General features: G+C 37.8%; 1 protein-coding gene across 5 annotated transcripts in view; it reads right to left on the bottom strand.

The window, feature by feature from the left end:
- The window catches only part of LOC122982981 (copine-9-like), an 83,110-nt gene that overhangs the window by 13,555 nt on the left and 46,277 nt on the right, over positions 1–23,278 (bottom strand). For 2 of the 5 annotated variants that reach the window (XM_044352634.1, XM_044352635.1), the window contains 10 exons: positions 17,573–17,636; positions 16,067–16,170; positions 14,185–14,289; positions 9,906–9,947; positions 9,546–9,621; positions 7,635–7,688; positions 7,292–7,353; positions 6,796–6,842; positions 4,096–4,277; positions 866–993 (listed from right to left, as the gene is read on the bottom strand). In XM_044352634.1, the coding sequence (XP_044208569.1) occupies positions 866–993; positions 4,096–4,277; positions 6,796–6,842; positions 7,292–7,353; positions 7,635–7,688; positions 9,546–9,621; positions 9,906–9,947; positions 14,185–14,289; positions 16,067–16,170; positions 17,573–17,636 (864 nt within the window). Of the gene's footprint in view, positions 1–865; positions 994–4,095; positions 4,278–6,795; positions 6,843–7,291; positions 7,354–7,634; positions 7,689–9,545; positions 9,622–9,905; positions 9,948–14,184; positions 14,290–16,066; positions 16,171–17,572; positions 17,637–23,278 lie in introns of those variants that run through there. The other 3 variants (XM_044352636.1, XM_044352638.1, XM_044352637.1) reach the window with 3 other exon arrangements.

Raw genomic sequence — 23,278 nt, forward strand, 5'->3', positions numbered from 1 at the left:
GTGTGTGTGTGTGTGTGTGTGTGTGACAGCACTTCTGTCTTTATGTGTGTGCGTTTTCAGTGGGTGAAAGCCTCTTACAGCTCGACACATTGGTGTCAAACACAGGGTGAGATAAAAAAAAACTGATAATTCAGTGCAATGGCATGTAGGCTAAGATCTCCAACACTATTCTGGTTTAACAATAAGGTCAATTCATGTTTTTCACAACAAAAAAATGGAAAAAAACATTGAAGTACTTCACATAACTGTAAGATGCAAAGAAAGACAAGAAGATCAATGCTAAATGTCGATATAGGAAGAGGATGGAGAGGAGTATCAGAGCCTGGTTATGGTTCCTATTTGTTTTTTCTAATCATTACCTTTTCACCTCACTTCAAAAACTCAGAAATTGAATTTTAGGAATTAAAAAAATTCTCTTGATAACTCTTCTTCAGATATGTTTTAAGATTTTCAAAACCATACAAGGAACTGTCAGCAGCAAGCAATCATTGATACCAGATGTTTCTAAAGAGGAGGTCTGTGCATCTTAGATTTAGTCTTTAAATGTTGCCTTAAATATTGATTTCTGATGCCACACTTTGAGGAAGAAAAAAACTGATTCTTAGCTGATGGAAGGCTGCAACCTCCTTAATCCTGCACATGTTGGCTTCCCCCCCACTGTAAATATTACATAAATACAACTGAATCTCTAATCTGGTGAAGAAGCTACACGTGAGTCATGTCACTAATAAGCTTTGATCAAGGCCTATAAATATAATAAGGACAAAAAAAAATCATGTGGGTGAAAGAAAACAAAATGTTTTCTGCAATCTAAAACACATAACTGAACCTTATAACTCTAAGACACACATGTTCTCAAACTCACTGTGCCACTTTGTTGATAACAGGTGCAAAGTTGGTTGGTCCATATAGCTGCACTGTCCTCAGGCTCTGGAAATAGGCCTCCAGAACCCCCTCTATACCCACACAGTTTGGATTATCATTGTCACCACCCTGCAACAGACAGCACACAACGCACTGATGAAGAACACAGAGTACATTCACATGTCCAGTTAACAAACAGTATGATTAACATGGCACTGCAATTATTAGGAAATCCAAGAAATAGATTAGCATAGACTATAGCATAGCATACACTATAAATATAATAAAATATAACATATAAACATAGGATAACATACTATATACATTTGACAAATGTGCAAAGTTGTTGAAATTTAAAAAATGCAATGAGAGTAGGAATATAAAGATGTGCAAATTCACCATGAGCAAAGTTACTGAAGGAGCAAAACTGTGGAGTTTGGTTGAGACAGAAATTATAAAGCTGAGAGTTCTGAGGATTCTCCGTTAGACAGAAGTGAAGTGTTGTAGAGAGTTATTGCTTTGGGCAGGAAAGATTTCCTGTATCGGTCCTTGTGACAGCAAAGCTGAACCAGTCTGTTAGAGAAAGTGCTCCAGTAGGTGGTGGAGAGAGTGGTAAGGATTATCCACAATGGATAACAAGTTTGTTCAGTGTCCTCCTCTCCACCACAACTTCAGTGGTGTCTGGTTTGCAGCCAATTACAGATCTGGCTTTCTCAATCAGTTTATTAAGTCTACAGCAAAGTACAGTGAACTTGCCACAACAGACTGGTAGAAGATTTCCAAAATCTTGCTGCACACGTTGAAGGATCTCAGTTTCCGTAGGAAATAGTCTGCTTACCTGCTTCTTATATACAACTTCGGTGTCGGTCTTCCAGTTCAGTCTGTTGTTGATATGGATGCATTAAATGTGGTTATAATATTTTATCTAATGTATTCAATTTACCATTATCTGACACACCATGTGATATATGGTGTAAAAAACTGTAAAAAATAACTCAAAGTCGACCTAAAGTAGGAGCAATATCTTATGACATTTTCTGGGTATATTGTTATTTCCACTTGTTGGAGTTTGGGTCTCTATGGCAATGCTGGTCACTTGGAAAAAGAGAGGCTGTCCACACACTGAAATTTACAAGCTCCCAGGTTTTAAATTTTTTTATAAATGCAACTTTTCGACCTGCAAGGTCTTCATCAGCCCCTCTTTTTCCTTTGTTGCTACTTTTTGTCCTGCACCCATACACTATTACACACACTGTGTGCACACCGACCAATTGGTGACATCAGGCGAGTAAATGAGTAAATTCCAAAATTTATCAGTGTCAGTAGTCGTATTAAAGGAGCTGACAGAATTGGACAATTGGAAAATATCAACTGCCAACAACATGTGTCAGAGGAACAGCAACATACTTTGACAGAAATAAAGATGTAATGGTTTGACATGAAGTTAGACGCTAATAAACATCTTTCTAAAGAAAAGCGGCCCATGACTATTATGAGAGAGATTTGACAGACACACACATATTAGAGGAGGGAATATTATAGCCTACAGCAGGTGATTACACAAAAAGAACTGACAAACCATGATGATGATAGTCTATAATGAACAGAATATTATTTTTTCATTAAGCTTGTCATGGTTCTGTCCCAGTCTGGCTCTATATTCCTTTGTTGTAATTGTCCACCAGTCCAGCAAATTCCCTCAGACTCTTTCCCTGCTTGTTACACTGGACTGAGTGGGAGAAGGCCCTTGTACAGGACATTGGAGTTTGCTTTCACACTAGTGGTGTAATGTGACTAGGAGTTTAACATTTGTTCCTGTAGGTTTGAGTAATTTGCATTTACAGCCTCTGTGTGCTATGTTTGAACTGCATCATTAAATTGTAAATAAGAGAGTTTGCAGGTTATAGTGTACCTTTTTATTTAGGTTATATTCATGTATATTCTTAGACGTATTTATGTTTGCCGGTTGATTATTAAGAGGATTGTGTTTTCTGGTTTCTTGGTTTTCTGCCGCTCTGGGTTTTTCTTCCTGTGTCTGTTCTGCCTTTTCCTCCACACCTGCCCTGCATCAGCCTCGTTAGTCCTGCCCTTTTCCCAGTGTTTTCCCCAGTCTATCAGCTTCTTTCCCATTCTCCTGTTTCATCTCCTCATTCCCCTCACTTGAGTTTCTCTGCCCATCTCCCCACCTGCACCTCATAGTTTAGTTAGTATTTTAGTCCTGTGTTTCAGTTCAGTTTTGTTGGATCCTTTGATCAGTTTGTTCAGTTTGCTCTGTTTATTCTGTTCTGCTCTACCTATTCTGTTTTGTTATGTCTTTATTAAAAAGAGATATTCTTGAGTTCATTCAGGCTGCTGCGTCCTGCATTTGGGTCCACCTGCTCTGCTCCACTGTACAAAGCTTGTCTTATATAGTAGTAGAGTTATATATTTTATCTTAGTTCATTTCTGTATCATATTTAAACTAAAAAAAATCAGATTACAGCATTATTATTTCTGGTGAAATGAGTGTTGTTTTTTTTTTTTATCTCTGTGAAGAAAGGCAAACTATCTTAGTGTGTATGTATGTGAGAGATACTTCATGACTCATACTAGGTATCCTTCTGAATTTTGTTTGTACCGAAAATTGGTGAATGCCACAAATTCCAAATTCTTAAACCACTCGTACAAGGTGCTTAATAACGGATCTTTTTGTTTTAGTGGTTTTTACATGAGGTCCAATCTTCATACTCTGGTGTACAGCTTTTGTAATAGATATTAAAGAAACAGGCAGTTTTCTTAGTGGTTTCTGAAGACAAGTCATCAGGTTTCATGCTGAAACATAAGTATTCAGCGGGTTTCTCTGCTGTTGAACTCTAACTGAACTGAAATTTATTACCCTTAGGACAAGTAGAGGGTTAAGCTGTCTGCATTGTAAAAGGTGGTTACATTTAACCCAAATGGATGGATAAAATGATACAAATGTAATACCAATTTTATAACACTAGGACAGAGTTAGCTTGACTACAGTTTTGCATCCAGTGTTTTCTGACTGTTTGCACTCATCCCTCAGGAGGACGCAAGGAGGAAGTGGAGGGGGTGCTGGGAGATTCCTGCTGGCAGGCAGATGAGCCGGCTTCTCAACTTGTGCAACCAGCTGTTGTCGCAGCGACAACTCCTGGTCCAAGCACCCTGCTATGGGTGAACTGTAGGTGCGTGTGTGTGTGTGTGACTCCATATGTTTGTGTGTCTTACCAGTGGGAATGCGTGGGAGATTTTGCCATCAGGGGGCAGCTTAGCTCCAAAGCCGTAGGCAGGGAAGAGCTTGTCACTGTCGTAGTCCTGGATAATCTCACCCACTGCTTTCAAGGCCATGGCATATGCATTCATCTGGTAGGGACTCATATAGTGGAGAGAGGTGGGCTGAGATGGGTTACCTTGGAGGAAGACACACACACAATACAATGAAGTGAAGGATGATATGTCTCCTTCCTTCTCTCTGCCAGTTTTTCACCTGCAAAATACAAGCAACAGTGCGCACAAGTGGAAAACAGAGGATGATTGATGCCAACAAAATACGTCTCCTTCTTTCCAACAGGTTTCCCAAAAGTAGCATTTAACATTTTAAATGTAACAGAGACAGGCTTTGGGTCTGATGAACTAAGGTAAGAATAATCAAATGAGATACTTTTTTCTATCTCTGGAAAATCAAAGAAACAATTTATAAACAGGATTATTATGGTGAGTTATCAGTTTATGAAATTATGTAAATGTATTACACAGTTGCCTCAATATTTTAAGTGGTGAAATTATTGCACACATGTGAACATGAATTCCAACTCTGACTTCTTCCCCTGGGCTGTGCAGGTCTGGACTCTCTCTTCCATTATGAAACAAGTGCTATGCTTTTAAATGGGATGAAAGGAGGAGGATGATTTGATTAGACAGGATAGATGCCTGCTCCTAACACACCTACTGATAATGTATTCCTCCTAATCCCATCTCACTTCCAAATGCGCCGCAGGTGCACCACGCGCCTCTGGCCATGAAAATACCAAACACATTCACCACACCCTGTGCACCTTCCACGGTTGGTTGAACTTTCCACTATGTGAAAATAAGAGGCTAAATGTAACAATCTATTCAAGACAGCGGTGTGCCCACCATCACAAGCAAAAGTGCATCTGCCATGAAAAATGAAGGAAAGTCATGTTACATTACAGAGATGAAAAGAGGCAAATGCCTTTGACATTGAATTGTTATAATTTAATAATAAACTCCTTCCTGTCTGTAGTGTATGAAAACATAAAACTTAGGTTGTGGCATTTTAATCGTTTAATCGTTTTAGAGTTATAAGTACATCTTTGCTCACTAGCAAAGTGGAGTGAAGGTGCAGTGTGATATCTTGTAGCAGGTGTACCAAAAAGAGGTCAGATAGCAACAAACAGTTTTGGAATCACGCTCTGGCTGTCATGTTGGAGGTCCTCATCTCTTGAGCAACAAAAGCTGGTTGTGTTTCTTAATGTATGACTCCAACATCGCAACAATATTGAACAGAATTGCTTCCTTCAGTGACATTGGAACTAATCATTTTTATTGGAAACAAAACATTCAATTGAAAGGAATAGTTTGACATATTAGGAAATTCATTTTTCTTTGCTTTCTTGCCAAGAGTTACATGAGAAGATTTGATCTTATGTCTGTACAGTACAGTAAATATGGAGATAGAGCCAGAAGACACTTAGCTTAGCATAAAGACTGGGAGCGGAGGGAAACAGCTAGCCTGGCTTTGTGCAAAGGTAAAAAACTAACAAACAAAAAAACAACCTGCACCAATCAGCACCTCTAAAGTTAAATTATTAACACGTTCTATTTTGATTGTCTCCGCTGGTTGCCTGGCAACCTCATGGGGAGATAAGATAAGATAAGAAGATCACTGTGTTTGATCAAAAAAGAATCAACCATGTAACCCCCAATAAAAAACGTCTTATTTTTACTCCGCAGGATTTGTATGGGTTAAACAAATGACATAACCAGGGCTTGATTTGTGCCAGATCCTGCTGGAACAGGATCTGAGACTTCCTAGATTGGGACCGACTAGGACTGGCACCTATTTGATTGGATCCAGCACCTCCTTTGTCACTATCAAAATCTGTAAATACATTTTGTGTATTATTTAATGCTATCTGTTCTGTCATTCTTTTATTTCCTATTTTGGATGCATTTTAAATCTGATTTTTTTAAAAAAGAGAGAGATGTCAGTCACTCAGGTCACACAGTGACGTCTGAAGCATGTGAGTTTTGTGAATGTGAGCTAATGTTACTGCCATTTGAATTAGGTTACTCTTAACAACAAGGAGGGAACTGTCTGGTAAAATGACAAAAAGACAATCAACTTTGTTGAATTTCTTCTCGTGGGCTGTTTTGGACAAATAAACAAAAAGTTAAATATGTTTTTTATTACTCTTCTCTGCTGTGTAGTGTTGATGATTGATTAGGAGGGTGAAGAATGATGAGTATGATGATGATGATGATATCAGTAGATGCATTGTATGCTGGCAAGTGCTTTAATCCTTTTTTGTGTCTAAATATTTTGGCGTATGATAATATAGGCTAGCTGCGTTACACATTTCTTTCTTTGTGATGACAGTTTTGTTTCGTTTTAACAGCTAGCACCTAGGCGTTGTCCAATGTGCTCAAGGCACTGTGGATTTTTTTATGCGTTCTGTGACTTTTTCTTTCCCCCCTGATCCGCTGGAACAGCACCTCGTCTGTGTTCTGGGCCTCCTGATTGACAAATTAAGCACTGGATATAACATGTTAATAAGTTAGCTTTACACCTGCTAGGCTCTTTAAGCTTTGAACAGAGCCAGGCTAGCTGTTTCGTCCTGCCTCCGGTCTTTATGCTAAGTTAACCATCTCCTAGCTCTAGCTTCATGTCAGTAAGCGACTTACCATTGGATGCTGTAAAGTCTATAGCCACTGTGAAGTTCAGCTGTGTTCTGTTGCATAGGAAATGCGAAATAAAGAGGAGAAAGGAAGAAACAACAAAGAGCATCACACACTTCAGTATGCATCATACACTCTGTATCTCCCAAGACACACACACCAACACAATGAACAGCAATTTAATCAGTTTACTGGTTCACTGGCTAATTAGTATGGCGGGATGATATTACCTTCACCATCTTGAAGGTCTAATTTGGTAAAACAAATGCAACCAGTAATTAAAATGTGAATGAACTGAATAAATTAGGAATTAGATTTTCCAATGCAAACTTCCCTCAAACTTTCAGTGTGATGCTCACAAAAGAGCTTTCGGGGAAATTCAATCTAGTATCTTCAGATAACTTCACACACACACACACACATATACACACAAAGACACAAACAACCAAAATGGTCGCTACTGACACTCACTGTGCTGCAGGCTAATTATTATTCCACTCACCCTCCTCGGATGAAATCCACAAAGGTGTACTCGGACTCCACTTTGAAGGACAGCAGAGTTACCTAGCACACACACACACACACACACACACACACACACACACACACACACACACACACACACACACACATACAAAGTGATAAACAGAGAAGGGGGGTGGAAAAGGGACCAGGGCCAGGTAGACAGGAAGGCAAAGAGACAAACAGGTGGCCAGACAGCAAGAGAGCCAGTGAGAGAGAGGCAGATGTAAGAGGTGATGATATCTATATAAATATATAAGATAACATAAAATACCAATACAGCAGAAAAGACAGCCAGATATGGGAGAGGTGGATGTACTCACAGTCCCAGAATTGATGTATTTCTTCTTTTTGCCTTTCTTCTTGGGATTTAAAACCTGCCAATGATGGGAAAAAGTAAGTTAGTGATTGAGAGGCTACTTGTAAAACCACTTCATACCCTGGAATGATGTTTAATAATGAGTATGAATAATTCAACAGATTCCTGATAATACTGGCAGCCCATGAATTGAAACTGATATTATATTTAACTGTGTGTATTTTGAGAGCAGAGAAGATAAAAATGGACTTTGAGGTGTGGAGATTAAACTATTCTTATATCAAACTATTTTTATTTTTATTTATTATTATGTGCATATCTTTATTGTATTTTTTATTACTCGACTGAGAGATCTACACAAGACTTCCAATTCCCTTGTGCACCTGTGCCTGAGCAAATGGCAAATTAAGTTTTGAATCTTGAATCCATTCATTAAACCATCCATATATCCATCCATCCATTCGCCCATACATTCTCATTGCAAATAAACTTTCTCTTCTCTTTCAGAACAGATGATTATTGAGTTTATGATTTCTTTATTCATCATTCTGCAGTAGTATTATAAATTTATTTTCCTTGGAGCAAGCTGCTGTAACAAGTTTAGGGCATTAATGAAATAAACTTTTCAGAAGTTAAATAGTGGTAATAATGGTTGATATGTGTGTTTGGCAATTTTTTTCAGCACAACAAATTAGTTCTTGTCAGTAAATTTACTCATAATATATTATATTATATTCTTACTTTCTATAGTATGATATTATATTTTTGCACTGAAAGCTCCACATTATACAGCAGATATTCAAATATTTCTTTGTTTCTGTACGTTGCCAGCAAAAGTTTTTTTGTAGTGGCAACAATAAATGGGGGATCAAAAAAGTGTATTAAATAACAATAAAGACTTTGTCATAACATGTTATTTGAACAGTTTCTTGTAAAATATAAAAGTGCAGCTTTAAAAATACTGAAATAAAAATGATTTTTTTTGACTTGTGTATTCATTTGATAAAAATATCAAATGTCAATATCAAAATTAAGAAATGTCAGTATTACATATTTTTATGCAATGACTGCAGATTTTTGGTTCTGACTGACACTTTCGGTACTGTAATTTGATTGGTGCAATCCTTTAAATAACATGAACGAAGACTAAGGTCTGGTGGGAATCAGTGCTGTCATTGCCAAGCTAGGCTCTAGGTGAAAGCTAGTTAGCTTAACTTGAAAGCTTCCACTTTCTGTGTTGAATACAAATTCAAGGCTTAAATAACCCAAAACTGTTGGTAGCCAAAGCTATGTCAGCTTCTTGGAAAAGGGGGAAAAATGTGACACTCTCAGTCAGTAGGGCACCTCAGATGTTGACTGTGTGTGTTTTAGCAACTCTGACTGTCAGATGTCATAGCTACCATGACTTCCCGCTGCCATGGTGAATGACAACCCAAAGGGTTAATGCTAAAAAACTGTTTCCATGAGTATATCCAAAAGTGGTTTTATCCTCTTAAAAACTGAAAAGTATGCACAATAGCTACATTATTATTATAGTTTATATTTCCTTACATGAAAAGTGAGGAGATTCAAAATTTTAGTTAAGCTGACTTCCATTCAAATAGGCCAGTTTTCAGCATTTGACCTGGAAAGACTCAGGTTTGTCTTATATTAGTCTTCTATTTCATTCAGTCTAATTCAACATTTCAATTTATCCTGTGTCAAAACAACAAAATACATAAATAACAAAATAGCAACAAAATTGTGAAAACTGAACAGCAGCCTACAGGACTGAAGGGACCTGTTATTATCATATATAGACAGCAAGAGAGCAAGCCAGCTCAAGTAAAAATATCAAAATCACTTAAATTGCAGTTGCTAGGTCCTCATATGAAAAAAAACGATGAAAACAAACCACCTGCATGTTGTGTCTCACCTCATAGACATTGAACTGGTTCTGCCCCCGAGACAGCTCTCTGTAGCTGGTGGTGAACTCGCCAATGAAGTCATGGCTGCAGACAAACAACACCCACACAGACAGGCAAGCATGCACACAAATTTTATAATCTGCGTTAAATTGTTATATCTTTGCCTCTATTCACATCTATTTCTCTACCTTTGTTTCTGTCAGTCTCTACCTGATCTCTCCCCTTGCTGCATAAGAAATATTGTGGCACACTCTTCAAATTTTCACCCACATAATATACATAAGGCATTTCATTTCCTTCTGACATTTAAGAGACATCAATGTGAATTATAGAGGTTGTAGTGAGTGGTTATCCATGGATGCTTTTACCTTCCATCTCGATCCCAGTCATACACATCTACCTTCACAGTCCTGAAATAGACAGAGAATATTTCTGAAGATCTGCTATTTACCAGATAGTCCCCAGTCAATAAAATGAGAACCTGAAGTTCCATTTAATTAGAAAAAAACTCTTTTTACTCCATCACACTAGCAACAGAGCAATTCACTGATTCAATAGTGTCATGCTGAAGAGGATTATTGGCGCAGTAGGAACAGGTCGTTATGGGAACTCTGAATCACAAGGCCCATATATGCTCAAGAGTAGTTTCCAGCAAGTGAACATTATCATTTTCACATCTAGAAGAGAAAAATGAATAAAACTTTTTGTTTTGGATTATATACGTACTTCCAGCCATATGCAAAGGGCCAGATATAGTGTATGTTGTTGTGCTGTGTTAAATGCTACATGTTTTTTAATTGTTCATTTTCTATTTAGTTAGCTATTTATTTCTATTTTTAGTCAGCATGGCAAAGCGAAACTGACCACCAACATGAAAAAGGACAGCTTTGAAATTGCTAAATTTGCCTGAAGTCTGACCAATGGTTTGCTAAACAACTGACAACGAAAAACTAATGCAGTGGTTGGTGAGGCAGTTTAATCTTTACCTGCAGTGGATAAATGTCTATGAAGGAAGAACAAAAAAAACCAAAATACAGCTAGCACAAAGTCACAGTTGTTGGAGAACGTTGTAAGTTGCTTATTACAATGTTTGCTAACGAGTAAGGTACTTTGCTAGCTAATAAGCATTGACACATCCACAGTGAAAAGTGACAAATGTCACAAGATTTGGTTGTGTCCAGTGGTTGATGTGGGTTCAGACTGAAAGTAAAGTGATTTTTTGTATTGCTTTATTCACACGAGTTTGACTGCAGTCTGTTTATTAGCCCTACATAGCCAATATACCAACTGTACTGCTAAGCTAGCTAGCAACGTATGTATCGGCCGTGTTTGTTCAGCTCAGACTCTGACGAAACGTTACCAGGAACTCCAATTCTTTCTGTAATTTACATTCAAGAAGTAGATTCATAAAACCCCACACTATCTAACTTTCACGCTTCTGGCATGTGACACGTGCTTTCACCTTCAGTCTCAAGCTCTCACACTGCCCAAACATTTCTCACTCCAAAACACTGCAAAAGCAACAGAGATGAACAGGTGAACGTATGGTCAAAGTCTTTCTGGCATTCGAAAACAGTGTTTCATTAAGGTGTTTCCATAGAACTGCATCTTAAATTACTCTCTGACTTATGCTTATCTCTGTGTTGGACAACTGCTCAAGTTCACAGCCAGGAGCCCAGACGGCATTCAAACAAGCCAGCCACACTCCAACTAACCTGGCATGAACAGCTATCAATCACGGATTAATTAATTAATGAACCCAGGGTGCTTGTTAAATAAAGACTTGCACTAGGTGGGACGCTGTCGTCCGTTATGTGCATCAAAGGTAATCAGATTGAACCATGCTGCTACAAATGCCCTGGTAGAAATGATAATCAATTTGCCATGCTGGAGGGCACCAACATGAAAAACATATATAGTTTTCATGGTCAGAAATGGCAGTTACAACATTTATAAAACACTTGTTTTCGATTTTATTCATCATTATTCTTATAGAATATGAATAATAAGAATAACAAAACAGTTGAAAAGTAAGTGCACCACAAAGGTGTTGAGAGAGAGAGAGAGAAGCTGTTTATTTCAGTAATAACAGAAGTAACTACACTGAATTATTGATAGAAAATATATTCAAAGACCATTTTACTAATCCACCTTCCTGTGTGGAACAAGTACACCTTTGTATTCCTGAGTGCTACGGTTCATACATTTGTTAACAATTTTATTTTATTTTATTTTTTAATTTTACAAAGAACAATCAAGTCCTTCATAAATGTTGTATCTGCCATTTCTGACCGGGAAGATGAAAAATGCCTTTTCGTTTGTGGATTTTGAAGCGAAAATCAAATCAATATTCTGTTTTCGTTCCTTTAGTTTCTGTTTCTGAAAACAGCAACAACAAAAGAACCATTGTTTCTTATACCCTACGCATTGCAATTCATTGTCTCAATACCTTATATTCCCTATACCTTCACATCACCTCACCTGGCACTCTGTGATCATTCAGCTGGTGAAATGGCTGCTGCAACATGGCTACTTGCCTTTTTTCGTATATGTGTATAATGAATTTTTAGACATACCCTGTAATGGTTTTGCATGCAATTTATAATGGAGATAATGAATGAAGATTTAGCGTGACGTGTTGCATCGGGATGTGTGTAATAGGGGTGTGCTCGAATACAAAAACATTAATCGGCAAAGCACAAATAGTGGGTTTTATAAGAATATTTGTTTGATACAAGTATTTTAAAAATTATTTGTTTTTGAGAAGAAAAAAAAAACATGTTAATCATCAGGGGTAAGTCCCAAGGGACTCTCCATAACCTGTTATTCCCCATCTCCTTTCCACAAAGTTAGGTTGTAAAAAATAGGCAATAAATGAGAAATGTAAAGCAAGAATCACCTTTGAAGTTCTACTACATGTTACATGGTGTGATGTCTCTGTGTTATGGGTGTATAAATAATCAGAGGTCTGACTGCAATGAGTCCATGAGTAAAGTTTTAGCTTAGTAGTCAACGCAGTCGTCTATGATCTGGGAGACTCCAATTCGAGACCTGGTGTGGGAACCTCCTTCGTAAGGTAGTTTATTCATGAACACTAATTGTAACACTTTAATTTTCTAAAATTAATAGCGTAATAAATACAAAAACAGGATTTTTAAGCCTCTTTCCACTATTATTTGAATACAAATACAAATAATTTTGCTGCCTCAACAAATACAGATACAAATGCAAATACTGGGCTCTCTGCACATCCCTAGTGTGTAAGTGCAGTGTGTGTGTAAAGGCTAGTATGCCATTTGTAGACTCATGTCTATCTATGGCATCTATGGGTTTTTTGAGTAATTCCCTGGCTGGAAGTCCAGGGGTGGCGTAGTCAGGCTATATCTTTAAATCTTAGACCTAAGCTCTGGCTCCTGCCACATGTGTAAGCTGCATACTGTTTTAAACCCTGATGGTGAATTGAGTCTAAATATGTGCACGTGATTAAGTGTGCATGTGAGTGATTAAGCCCATGGTATCAAAATCTCACTTCAGCCAGGTACCCAAAGTTGACAACCCTCCTAATACTAATAGTTCTACTCATGCTACCTGCACTTCTACTAATAATAATGATAATAAATCATTATTTCATGTTTTCGTTTACAATTTATTTCTGTCTTGTCAACAAATCACATGAAAAGAGGAAAACAATGAAATGATCCTACTTTCCATTGTAAGTAGCTATTAGTGTCTGTTGTTTCTGTTGCCAAAGCCTGATATATTATTCCTCTGTGCCATAGAGCTCCATTGTTGTCCAACCTATTAAAAACACATTAATGTAAATACAGCACCAAATGCAAATGTACTACAGACCAAATGCGTAATCCGTAGCTGTAAATAATCCCCAACAAATGCACTATTCACTCCTTTTTGTGTAATGTTTGCTAAAAACTGCAGTGCTCAGCTGTGCCCCTTTTAAAAACTGAATTTGTAATCCATTTAAAAAGATTTACCTTTTGGTAGGAATGATTTGGGATTGGCTGACAATCAGATAAATCTAGAATAATGTCAGCTTAATCCTTAAGGTATGAAACACTTTGGGGTATAATACCACATGTTTTGTACTCTTACAAGGACAAATACTGCAAGGAAAGAACTGCAAGAATGGCACTGTATGCTTTACCGTATGCACTGTGCACGTGGCACCAAATGGCTATCACATCTGCTCAGCACAGTTCAACTTGATTTTGAATATATAACCGAGTGCTGTGTGAAAACTGAGTCAGTCTCAATAACACCAGTGCTGGTCCCTGGGACACCATGACCGACTGCTGGCATTATTCTGACCGCCCCAGCAACAGGTGATGTCATCCACTTACAGAGTCTGCCTGTTCTCTATTGGTTCTCAAGTGTCCTCCCTATCCATACATATGTAACATAGTCATATTAGTAACTTTTCATAGTACTAATCAGAGGAAATCATGCAGGCTTTATGAGCACACAGGGATATAGAGTACGTAGCTTATGTAAACAGCAGTGAAAATCAGTCCCATCAATGGCCCATGGTTTTTACTATGCTGTTTCATCTACATCTTTATTCAGTAATTAAATATCTCAGTACCTCACACATTTGAATATATAATAGAGTTGTGCAAAATGTTTCCTGACCTGTCATAGTCGCCGTTGCAGAGAGCTCTAACAGGGATGGTGAAGGGCTGCCACACTGGGTTCAGTGTGTTCTTGATCACCTCTGTCTTGTGGCAGATGGTGAACCTGCCAGCAAAATAACAGACATAAGGCCACTAAAGGGAGAGCACATTCATATTGCTCACGTTGTACCTGTGAAGATAATCCCACATCACTTCAGCTTCCTCTGCAATGTTACAAAATGCTTTGCAGGTTGTTGTCTTTTTATATCTGCTTAAGTATATCTGGGAGATATGAGAGAATTGCAGATGAAGTATTATTGCGACAAACATCTCTCCAAGGCAGAGCAGTTGAAGGAAGTAAAAATCTTAATGTTTGAAAAAAGCCTCAATGAGTGGTGCCACTTGATTCAGAAAAAAGATCATACACAAAGTTGATTTGGATAGGATACAAGTGAAAATCAGGTGAAAGCTACTGTGAAATTTGATATTATTTCCATTGATGTAGTTTTCATCCTCAAAAGGCTCATGAAATACTTATCTAAACTTTTCTTTATCCAGCACAGTGTTTGCAAGCTGATTTTCAGAAACATCCCACCTTACACTCATAGGGACTGTCCAGTGAGACCACAGCTGCTGCAGCAACTTCCCGTTGAGAAGCACCAATGGATCTACTGAGGGTTCAGTGATTAGCTGATGGTGGCATTTGTGGATAAGTTCCAGAAAAGGCTTGTAGCAACAGCCATCCCCTGCAATCCTTGAATGTACACATGCTGATCTTAGCTACATTTTATGATGCACAAATTGTTCTTTAGGGATTGGAACATAAGGTGTTTATGGATGTCTTAAATGTTGGAATGCCAGACTGCTCTGAAGGTAGGGAGACACCTTATTTCCAAGGTTTCAGTTCAGTTGTATACTCTGCTGTGCATTGTACCTGGACTGTTTTGAAAATGAAGCTTTATGAGTTTAGCTGCCCACGAAATATACAAAATAACATCTATCACATAATATTTTAACCATGTACCCAAATTTAATTTAAAAAATAAAAAATAAGTGTAAACAGAGTCTAAGTAAAAGCTGTGTGGCTGTTAATGATTAGGAAAATCCATATTTCATGGTTTTCTAAGAAGACTGGAGGTTGTGTTAATAATGAAGGGAGGTGCAGAAGAAAATAAAGTTGGTCTTAAAGTAGGGGTTCATAATTTTTCAAGTCAGTCTTAAAACAATAGTCAGGTGCCCAAATGAACATTGAAATAGATGTTTCTTGCTGTAATCATTCCTCCTGTTGATCCTGACTGTTAGAAGATCCCTTCATAATGCATTCACAGTGCAAGTGATAAGGCCAAAATCAACAGTCCTGGACATTGGCCCCCATCACTTACATTGAAAGCACATTTGAAGGGGATCTTTAATAGCCAGAATGAACAGGAGGAATGATTACAGTGAGGAAAACCTCTTACAGTGTTCATATGGACACCTGACTATTGTTTTAAGACACACTTGAAAAATTGTGAACCCCTTAAGTGTCAATGAAAAAAATGAGAAAACCTTGGACAAAATAGTGTGAAATGTGAAAAGCTCTCTTGGCATTTTGCATGCACTTTTGAGACAGTCCCTAACTTCAGCTCATTGTTTCCATCTGCGTTCATGTTAACAAGGTCCTTGGCTTAAATATCAGGGGATTTGGTAAAAAGAACACCTGTGGAACATAAAATCTGTTGCATTTATTCAGAGCGCAGTATATATCCATATCTGAATAATGTATTTGTATTTGTTAACATCCCTTCTAACAATCCATAAGGTTTTTACATATTGCTACTGTCCAATGGGAGTAACAGTGGGTGGAAAAAGGTAAAAGACATGGGTGAACATTTGAGTCCTCTCTGAACTCTCAGACTCACGTTCCATCCTCGTTACTCCGGTAGAAAACCAGGAAGGGGTCTGACTTGCCAAAAAAGTCTTTTTTGTCCAGCTTGTTGGCACACAACTGCATGGTAGCAATGTCCTGAGAGACAAGACAGGCAATTTTAGTTGAACATCAATATAATCATTCAGATGCAATTTAGTTTCTAAGTCAGCAACTTGTTTTCTAATATCTTGTGATGAGAGCGCAGGTTTTTGTGGGACTTGGGCACAACAATTTGGAAACCAAGACTCCCTCTGAATGCAAAGTAATTGGCAGAGTAAAAACTCATGCATAACAGTGATGTAAATGTGGATCTGAATCCCAGACACCGGCAGTCAGATCAGCTTAATAAGCAATGCATACATAGATTACACTGATTGCAATCCAGTGTTTCATTTAAATAACACACTTTATTAGTGAGAGAAACTGATTTTATTATGGGCTGTCTGTAATATAGTCAGAGAGGCACAGTGAATGGCTTCATACATATGTATGGCATGGTTTCAGCATTAATGAGGAGCTGTGCTATTGCTGCTTCTGTTTTGAGATGCTTGGGACAAGAGAGGATATATGGATGGATGAATGAATAGATTGTCCTTAATGAGGCCTTTTAGCCATTGCTTCCAGTAGTAGGCCATCATGGGAAACCTAAGCTTGTCATTGGCAGATAGGAGTTTGTCACCCTGCACACGCACACACACACACACACACACTAAAACATACTTATCAAAATTTCTGAGGAGCATTTGGATCTTGTCAGGGGCAAAACCTCCCAGAATAATGATGGTAAGCACAACCAAGATAAGCCTGTTCATATAATTTACATAGACTTATATTAATTTCCTGGAGACTAACACTTACACTAACCTTACCCATAACCACTACTTGCCTAAATCTAACCCTTAACCTAATCTTAACCACTGACCCAAAAATTAGTGTTTTACCAGTCGGGGACATCGTTTTTGTCCACACTCACAGAGGGAATTCTGTTAGTATCTGACTGCTTGGTTGGTATTAATATATTATTGTGACAAGGGAATGGCAAAATTGGAAGAGAAACTCACTTAGTTCATAGCAAGAAAACCATCTTGACAATTAGTTTTAAACACATTTCGGGGACTGGGGAGAGGTCTTGGTAACACAAAATCGAGCATTTATCCATGCTGAACAAATATAATTGCAGGCAGAGGTCCAGATGAAGTGATTTACATTGTAAGACATTTATACATTTGTCACATTTCATGATCTTTTTTTGAAAGATTGGCCCATCATTAGATATTTTCTGCATATTTGGAAATGTGTACGGCTGTGTGTGGGTGTATTTACAGTACTGTTTGTGTGGGGTGAGGATTGCAAGCTATTACAACAACAACATCAGGGCAAATAAAAACTGCAGACAATATGAAAATATTCCAGCAACAGTTATGATGTGTGTGTGTGTGTGTGTGTGTGTGTGTGTGTGTGTGTGTGTGTGTGTGTGTGTGTGTGTGTGTGTACTGACCCTGCAGTTACTGAGCTCTTCTGCAGTTAAGTTAATGACTCCACACTTCTTTCCTGGAATCCCACTGAGAGCAAAAGGAGAGATAGCGAGAGACAGAGAGAAAGAATGAGAAAGACAATAATTGTAGCACTATATAAATAATACAATTGCCAAGCAGATGTCATTCATAGCTATAAGTTGTTATTGTGATAGGTGCGAGCCCAGCATGCAGATTGTCATATTTACAAGAAAAAGCTCACAGAGTCCTGCACTTACTTTCTAACATGAAAGTTATTTCTGAGAATGGGTGCCTTTTGGACACAGTAAACATCCATCTTTTTAAACATTCTATCAGAAAGAGGACACATTTGACTTGAAGAAACAAAATCACATCACATCTTCAACCACCAAAATCCTGTGGATTCTAAGAACATTTTGGACATACCATTCCTAACATGTATCAGACCATATACTGTATATAAAGATGGATGTAGCAAGGTGTGACGTCAGCTGTTGGTTTGCATTGGAGCTGGTTGAAGCCCTTCAAATAAGGGGTGCGGAGTGTTTCCTTTCACAGTCTGGAAACAGACCCTGCTACCTCGGACCAAAGCTAATGCTAACTTACTGGGAACACTGAGCAGTGCACACTTGGGTTAACGTTAGCTACTTTAGCTAAATTGTGCTAACAGGGCAGGTATCATAATCAAGTAATGTTAAACTTAGTGAAATATTGCGACAATAGTCCAACTCAGTGCAAGTCCTGGAGCTGGGGAAAACAGCAGGTGAGCCAACTGTCAATCACAGATGTCAATCAATGCCCACACAGCAGACATCAAAGCTACTAGAAGTCTTCAAATCTTATTAACAATAAACAATAGTAATAATTTCCAAAATGACCACCAGCACAATTATTAGAAGGTCCAAATTTAGTGATTGAGACCATAATGATGCATTGAAAAAAATGATTTACTGTATTTCTAGAGAGAAGTTGATACTTTTTGAATGGGAATCAGCTGGAGCATCTAGCTGCCATTGCTGGTATTGCACTTTAAGGTAATTCTGCATTGGCTTCAACTTCAAGCTGTGGTAGTTGTTGCTTGTATCAGACCTGCAAATAGTAAGTGAATAAAATTACCATTGTTTAAAACATTTTTTGCCAGGATAATTTCTCTGCGAGAAATGCTGGCAGCTAGCCATGACAATATTCATTATTTGTTAACCAATGAACAGCTCCACAGGATCAGTTGGAGCTTTTTCAAGGTCACCCCAGAGGTGGTAACAAGGTAGGGCAAGCTCTTTTGCCTTCCTGCCCAGATTACTGAATGTAATCTGAAACAGGACTTTCAGTACATAAAGGTAAAAGGCTTATAAGTAATGACTTTTTCACCAATTTAAAGCCACCACATGTAACAGCTGCTGAACAGCAATTACAGGATAATGGCAAGTACTATGATGTAGTGTAACTGTAGCACAAGTAGATAATATTCATAAAGTCAGTGAACTGAGTCAGTAATGTCAGTTACAAAGCAATATCTGTTGACATTAGACACTGTAAGCTCCTGGTAACACCAGACCACGTGAGGCTGTAGCTTCAAAATATCTCTGAGTGTATTGAGTGTATTCTACTGTGTTAATAGAGCAAAAAGGTGCATTTTATTGGTCATGAATTCAATGTTTAATCTGTATGAGGAAGATATGGGTTTTTTGTAAAGTTATGTTACATTCAGTTCTCAACAAAATGCACAGTGTATATCCTAAAGGTCCAAGGTGTTAAATGCATTTAATCTCACTTTTACAAAGCCAGTTTTGTTTTACAAAGCCAACTATTTGCATTGTTTATATCACGTTTGCTAGCTTTTGGTCTTCTTCCCTGTATTTGCCAGCACATCGCTACATTTCTTTCCCTTACCACCACCAACTGCTATAACAAATAATATGAGGCAAATAAAATAATTAAAGCAACACAATATTTATTCAAATGGTTCAAGTTGAGTTTAATTGCTATTAAAGATTGAATGAACATACTTTGGCACAAAGCAAAACATTTGGTCATACAAAATATGCTCTCAGGTAATAAAATTAGTGATTCAGTACAGTAATATGTTTAGATGAGCTTGAAATTAACAGTTGGTCTTTGACTGCTTTGAGTATTATTAAATTGTATTATTTTGGCACCTTATTAACATTTCAGCATAAAAGGTTCCAATTTGGAGGAAGAACTCACACACAAACATAAAAATGTGCTCATGTGTGCACGTGCATGCATCCCATCCATCACCTTTTGTGCTTTTCTATGATGCATTCAAGGTTAAAACTTGTAACGGTTGTTTCTTCCTTCTTCTTTTGCCTCTATCCCATTTAAACTTCCATTACATTTGAAGGCTTGAGACTGAACTGACTACAGTACAAGAACAATTTACTGAACCGTCACAAAAAAGAAAAGAAAAAAGAAAAAAAAAAGAATGGAAGTCTATAGAATGGACTCAGAGAAAGGGAACAGAGGAACAGATTGGGAGTGAGGGAAGAAAAATGAGGGGTAACTTTGTGACAGTTGGGGCACAAAAGGGCCAAGCCTGACTGCTGCTTCATTATACTTTCCTGACTCACAAGATGAAGTTAAAAGAGACAGAGGAGAAGGAGGAGGAGAAGCAGGAGGGGAATGACACATGGGGATGAAAAATAGGAATGAAATAAAGATGAGAGCAGGGAAGGGGAGGAAAGACAGGCTGAGACAGGAGTAATGTCGGTATGTATCCCGAAGTCAAACACACTTTAAATACAGTTTTGTCAAATAATATGCATGTATTGGATGGGGTTTAATTAGATGGACTGGAATAAAAGGTCAGTAAAAGTCAGCACAGAGCTCACAAAAAGATATTTCTTTGCCCATATTACTGGGATCGAAGATGGAGATTGTAGAGCTGGTTATTTAACAGTGAAAAGTACCGCCAACTACCAAATGCACTTGAAGTTTTCGAAGCATCAGGCATATTTCGAAGTGCTTTTAAGTTTTTGTTGGGAAACATCTGAGATCTGAGCAAAAGACAAATGATTGTGACTGATAATTACAATCACATAGAGAGACTCAGAGCCACCACCATCAGTTTATCTCACTATTTCTTTAAAAAAAAAAAAGAACAACAATAAAAGGCATCCTGAAATTAACATTAAGCAGTCTTTCTATATTTGAAACACATATGATTTGTAGTAGAAAAAGCACAGGTATTACCAAAAACAACAACAACAGCTTCATTCTATTCAACTGTCCCCAATTTCACTCCAAATAAAGTATCACCTAAAAGGCACATGGTTGCACCTGATTATATAACTATTATTATTATTATTATCATTATTATTATTATTATTGTTTTTAATTATTATTATCAAGTCCATTGTTCTTATCTTCTCTCAATAATTTGGTTTGTAAAACTATTTTCTTCTGGAGATGTGGAAAAGCTTAATAAATTGTTATAGCATTGTTCACAGATTCAGTTCAGGCACAAAAATATCATGGTATGATCGTTATCACCGTTAAAAGATATTAATACTGACTGTTGACTGAGAAAATGGGAAATGAAGTGTTGATGGCCCAGTCAAGGGGTTAAAGTCATTGACCCAATCAGTGGACAGCCAGAGAAAGATTAAGGACATTCACATTTGACAAACCAAACCAGGGGTTATGACCTCCCCCACATATACTTTCCACACACTTACTCATAACTGCTGAGTTGAATAAAGACAGTGAGATGCATTTGAAATCTCTGGATAAACTGACCTCTAAGATTACATTACTTTGTCACATAAACATGCGCTGTTTATGCATTTGAACAACAAGTCGTTGCAGGAGTCAAGCACTGATTACACAGCATTTATTGCAACAGCAACATCGTCTTTTTTTCAGCAAATTACTTTCATGTCATCATATAGTATGCCTTGTCTTTGAACTCTTTTGCTTTCCATCAGCACTGGTTTAATTCAGTGGGTACAATACTTTAAAGCTCAAAGAACAGAGAAAAATTTGAACCAGCTGTGTTTTTGAAAAGTATACTGAAAGACATTCATTGTCTCCACAGTTGACGGCTCCAGTGACAGCTAAGTCAAATTGTATGGCACGGTCGCAATGTGTTTAGGCTATGATATCCAGCCTCCCTTTCCAAATCCTATTCTATGTGCACACACACTTGCACATAGGATACGCATACCCACTTGTGTGTGAAATGTTTATGAGTATAATTAAACTGGTGCAGAAGATGCCCTCCTAATGATGATTTCTAATTCAGTACAGCTTAATTTGAATATTTGAACTTGGATTGAATAAAAGCTTTTGGAATTTACATTGTAAGTAATTATTCTCCATTAACACTCCCTTTCTTTTCTGTTATTGTGTTACATTTTCATCTGCTGCCATGACTCTCAGTGGGGTCCAAATCCAACTTTTAGGAAACAGGGGAGCCTGAGGCTAAGCCAAGAGGTAGACTTGCTGTCCACGGACCCTGAATATTTCAGCAGTGTCCCAGCTCAGTGTCACGATAAGGCAGAATGCAGAATTACAGCCCTGTCAAAGGACCATTGATGCAGACTTATTCAGCTTTGGTCTTAAAGTATGGGTAGAAGGAGCAAGACAACTGACAGAAGATGAGAGGCAAAGGAAAAAGAAGTGACCATGTAAGAAAAACGAGTTTGAAGGCAGAGAGGGAGGAAAGAACGACGAAGATAAAGTGAAATCCAACGAGAGTATGGTTAACCACTCTCACTTCGCCTCACAAATTCACAGCCCTCCATGACGTAGTTTTAAAATCAATAGATTCTCTTACGTATGCTGCCCCTCCGCTGTAATAGGCAGCTTCTGTGAGAGAATTATTTATGAATTTATCTACACAATGTGTCTAACTGCACACCCGCCGGCTAGCCCACCGGATACAAGAGCTGCCTGGACTCTGAAGTATCTGTCCGAGCCTTGACTGACTACAGAATAATAACATGCTGTTCCAGTGATCGACATTACAAGTATTTGGTTTGTTCTGTTTATTATCATGAGATTTTTAGATTTGAGCTCAGTTTTCATGATGTTGTGTTTTTATTGCTGTAAGCCTGATATTACTGCAAAGAAACAACACCAAGTTTATGTGTACTGATTGGGAATTTTTGCAAAATCTTTCACAATACCTACACAAAGCAAGGCAGCTCTGACCTATTTCATAATAAGCTGTAGCTCATGGGAAACACAAACAACTAAGCTGCCATCTGCTTTTGATGAAGTAAAGTGAAATATAGTCTCATAACAGAACACTGGTTAACTTTGGGGTCAAAGATGTCATTTGAAAAGTTTTTTTTTAGTTTGTTTTTTTCTGGGAATCTACCCAACAATTTCTCTGGCTCAGGCCAGGCTCTCTGTCTCAGGGAATATCAATCATGGAAGGCTCTGTGTGCAAATTTTCACTCTAACCAAATAGTGCAGAATGTGATTTCACTGATTAGCTCAGCTCAGAAACTATTTCCTCAGCTTGTTTGTGGATGCCGGTATCACAGCTTTAAGAATCTCCCAACCAGATTCAAAAACAGCTTCTTCCTCTATGCAGTGAGTTTGTCGAAAGACACTGGATCTGTAGCTCATCTCATTACAACAACACTGCACTGCTGACTTGTAATATGTACTGTTTGTGCTTGTATTATTTTTGTTAGAATTTTCATGAATTGGTACAATTTTACAAATTAGCATACATGTAG

Source organism: Thunnus albacares, chromosome 5 (assembly GCF_914725855.1).
Source record: "Thunnus albacares chromosome 5, fThuAlb1.1, whole genome shotgun sequence".
NCBI classification, from domain to species: domain Eukaryota; kingdom Metazoa; phylum Chordata; class Actinopteri; order Scombriformes; family Scombridae; genus Thunnus; species Thunnus albacares.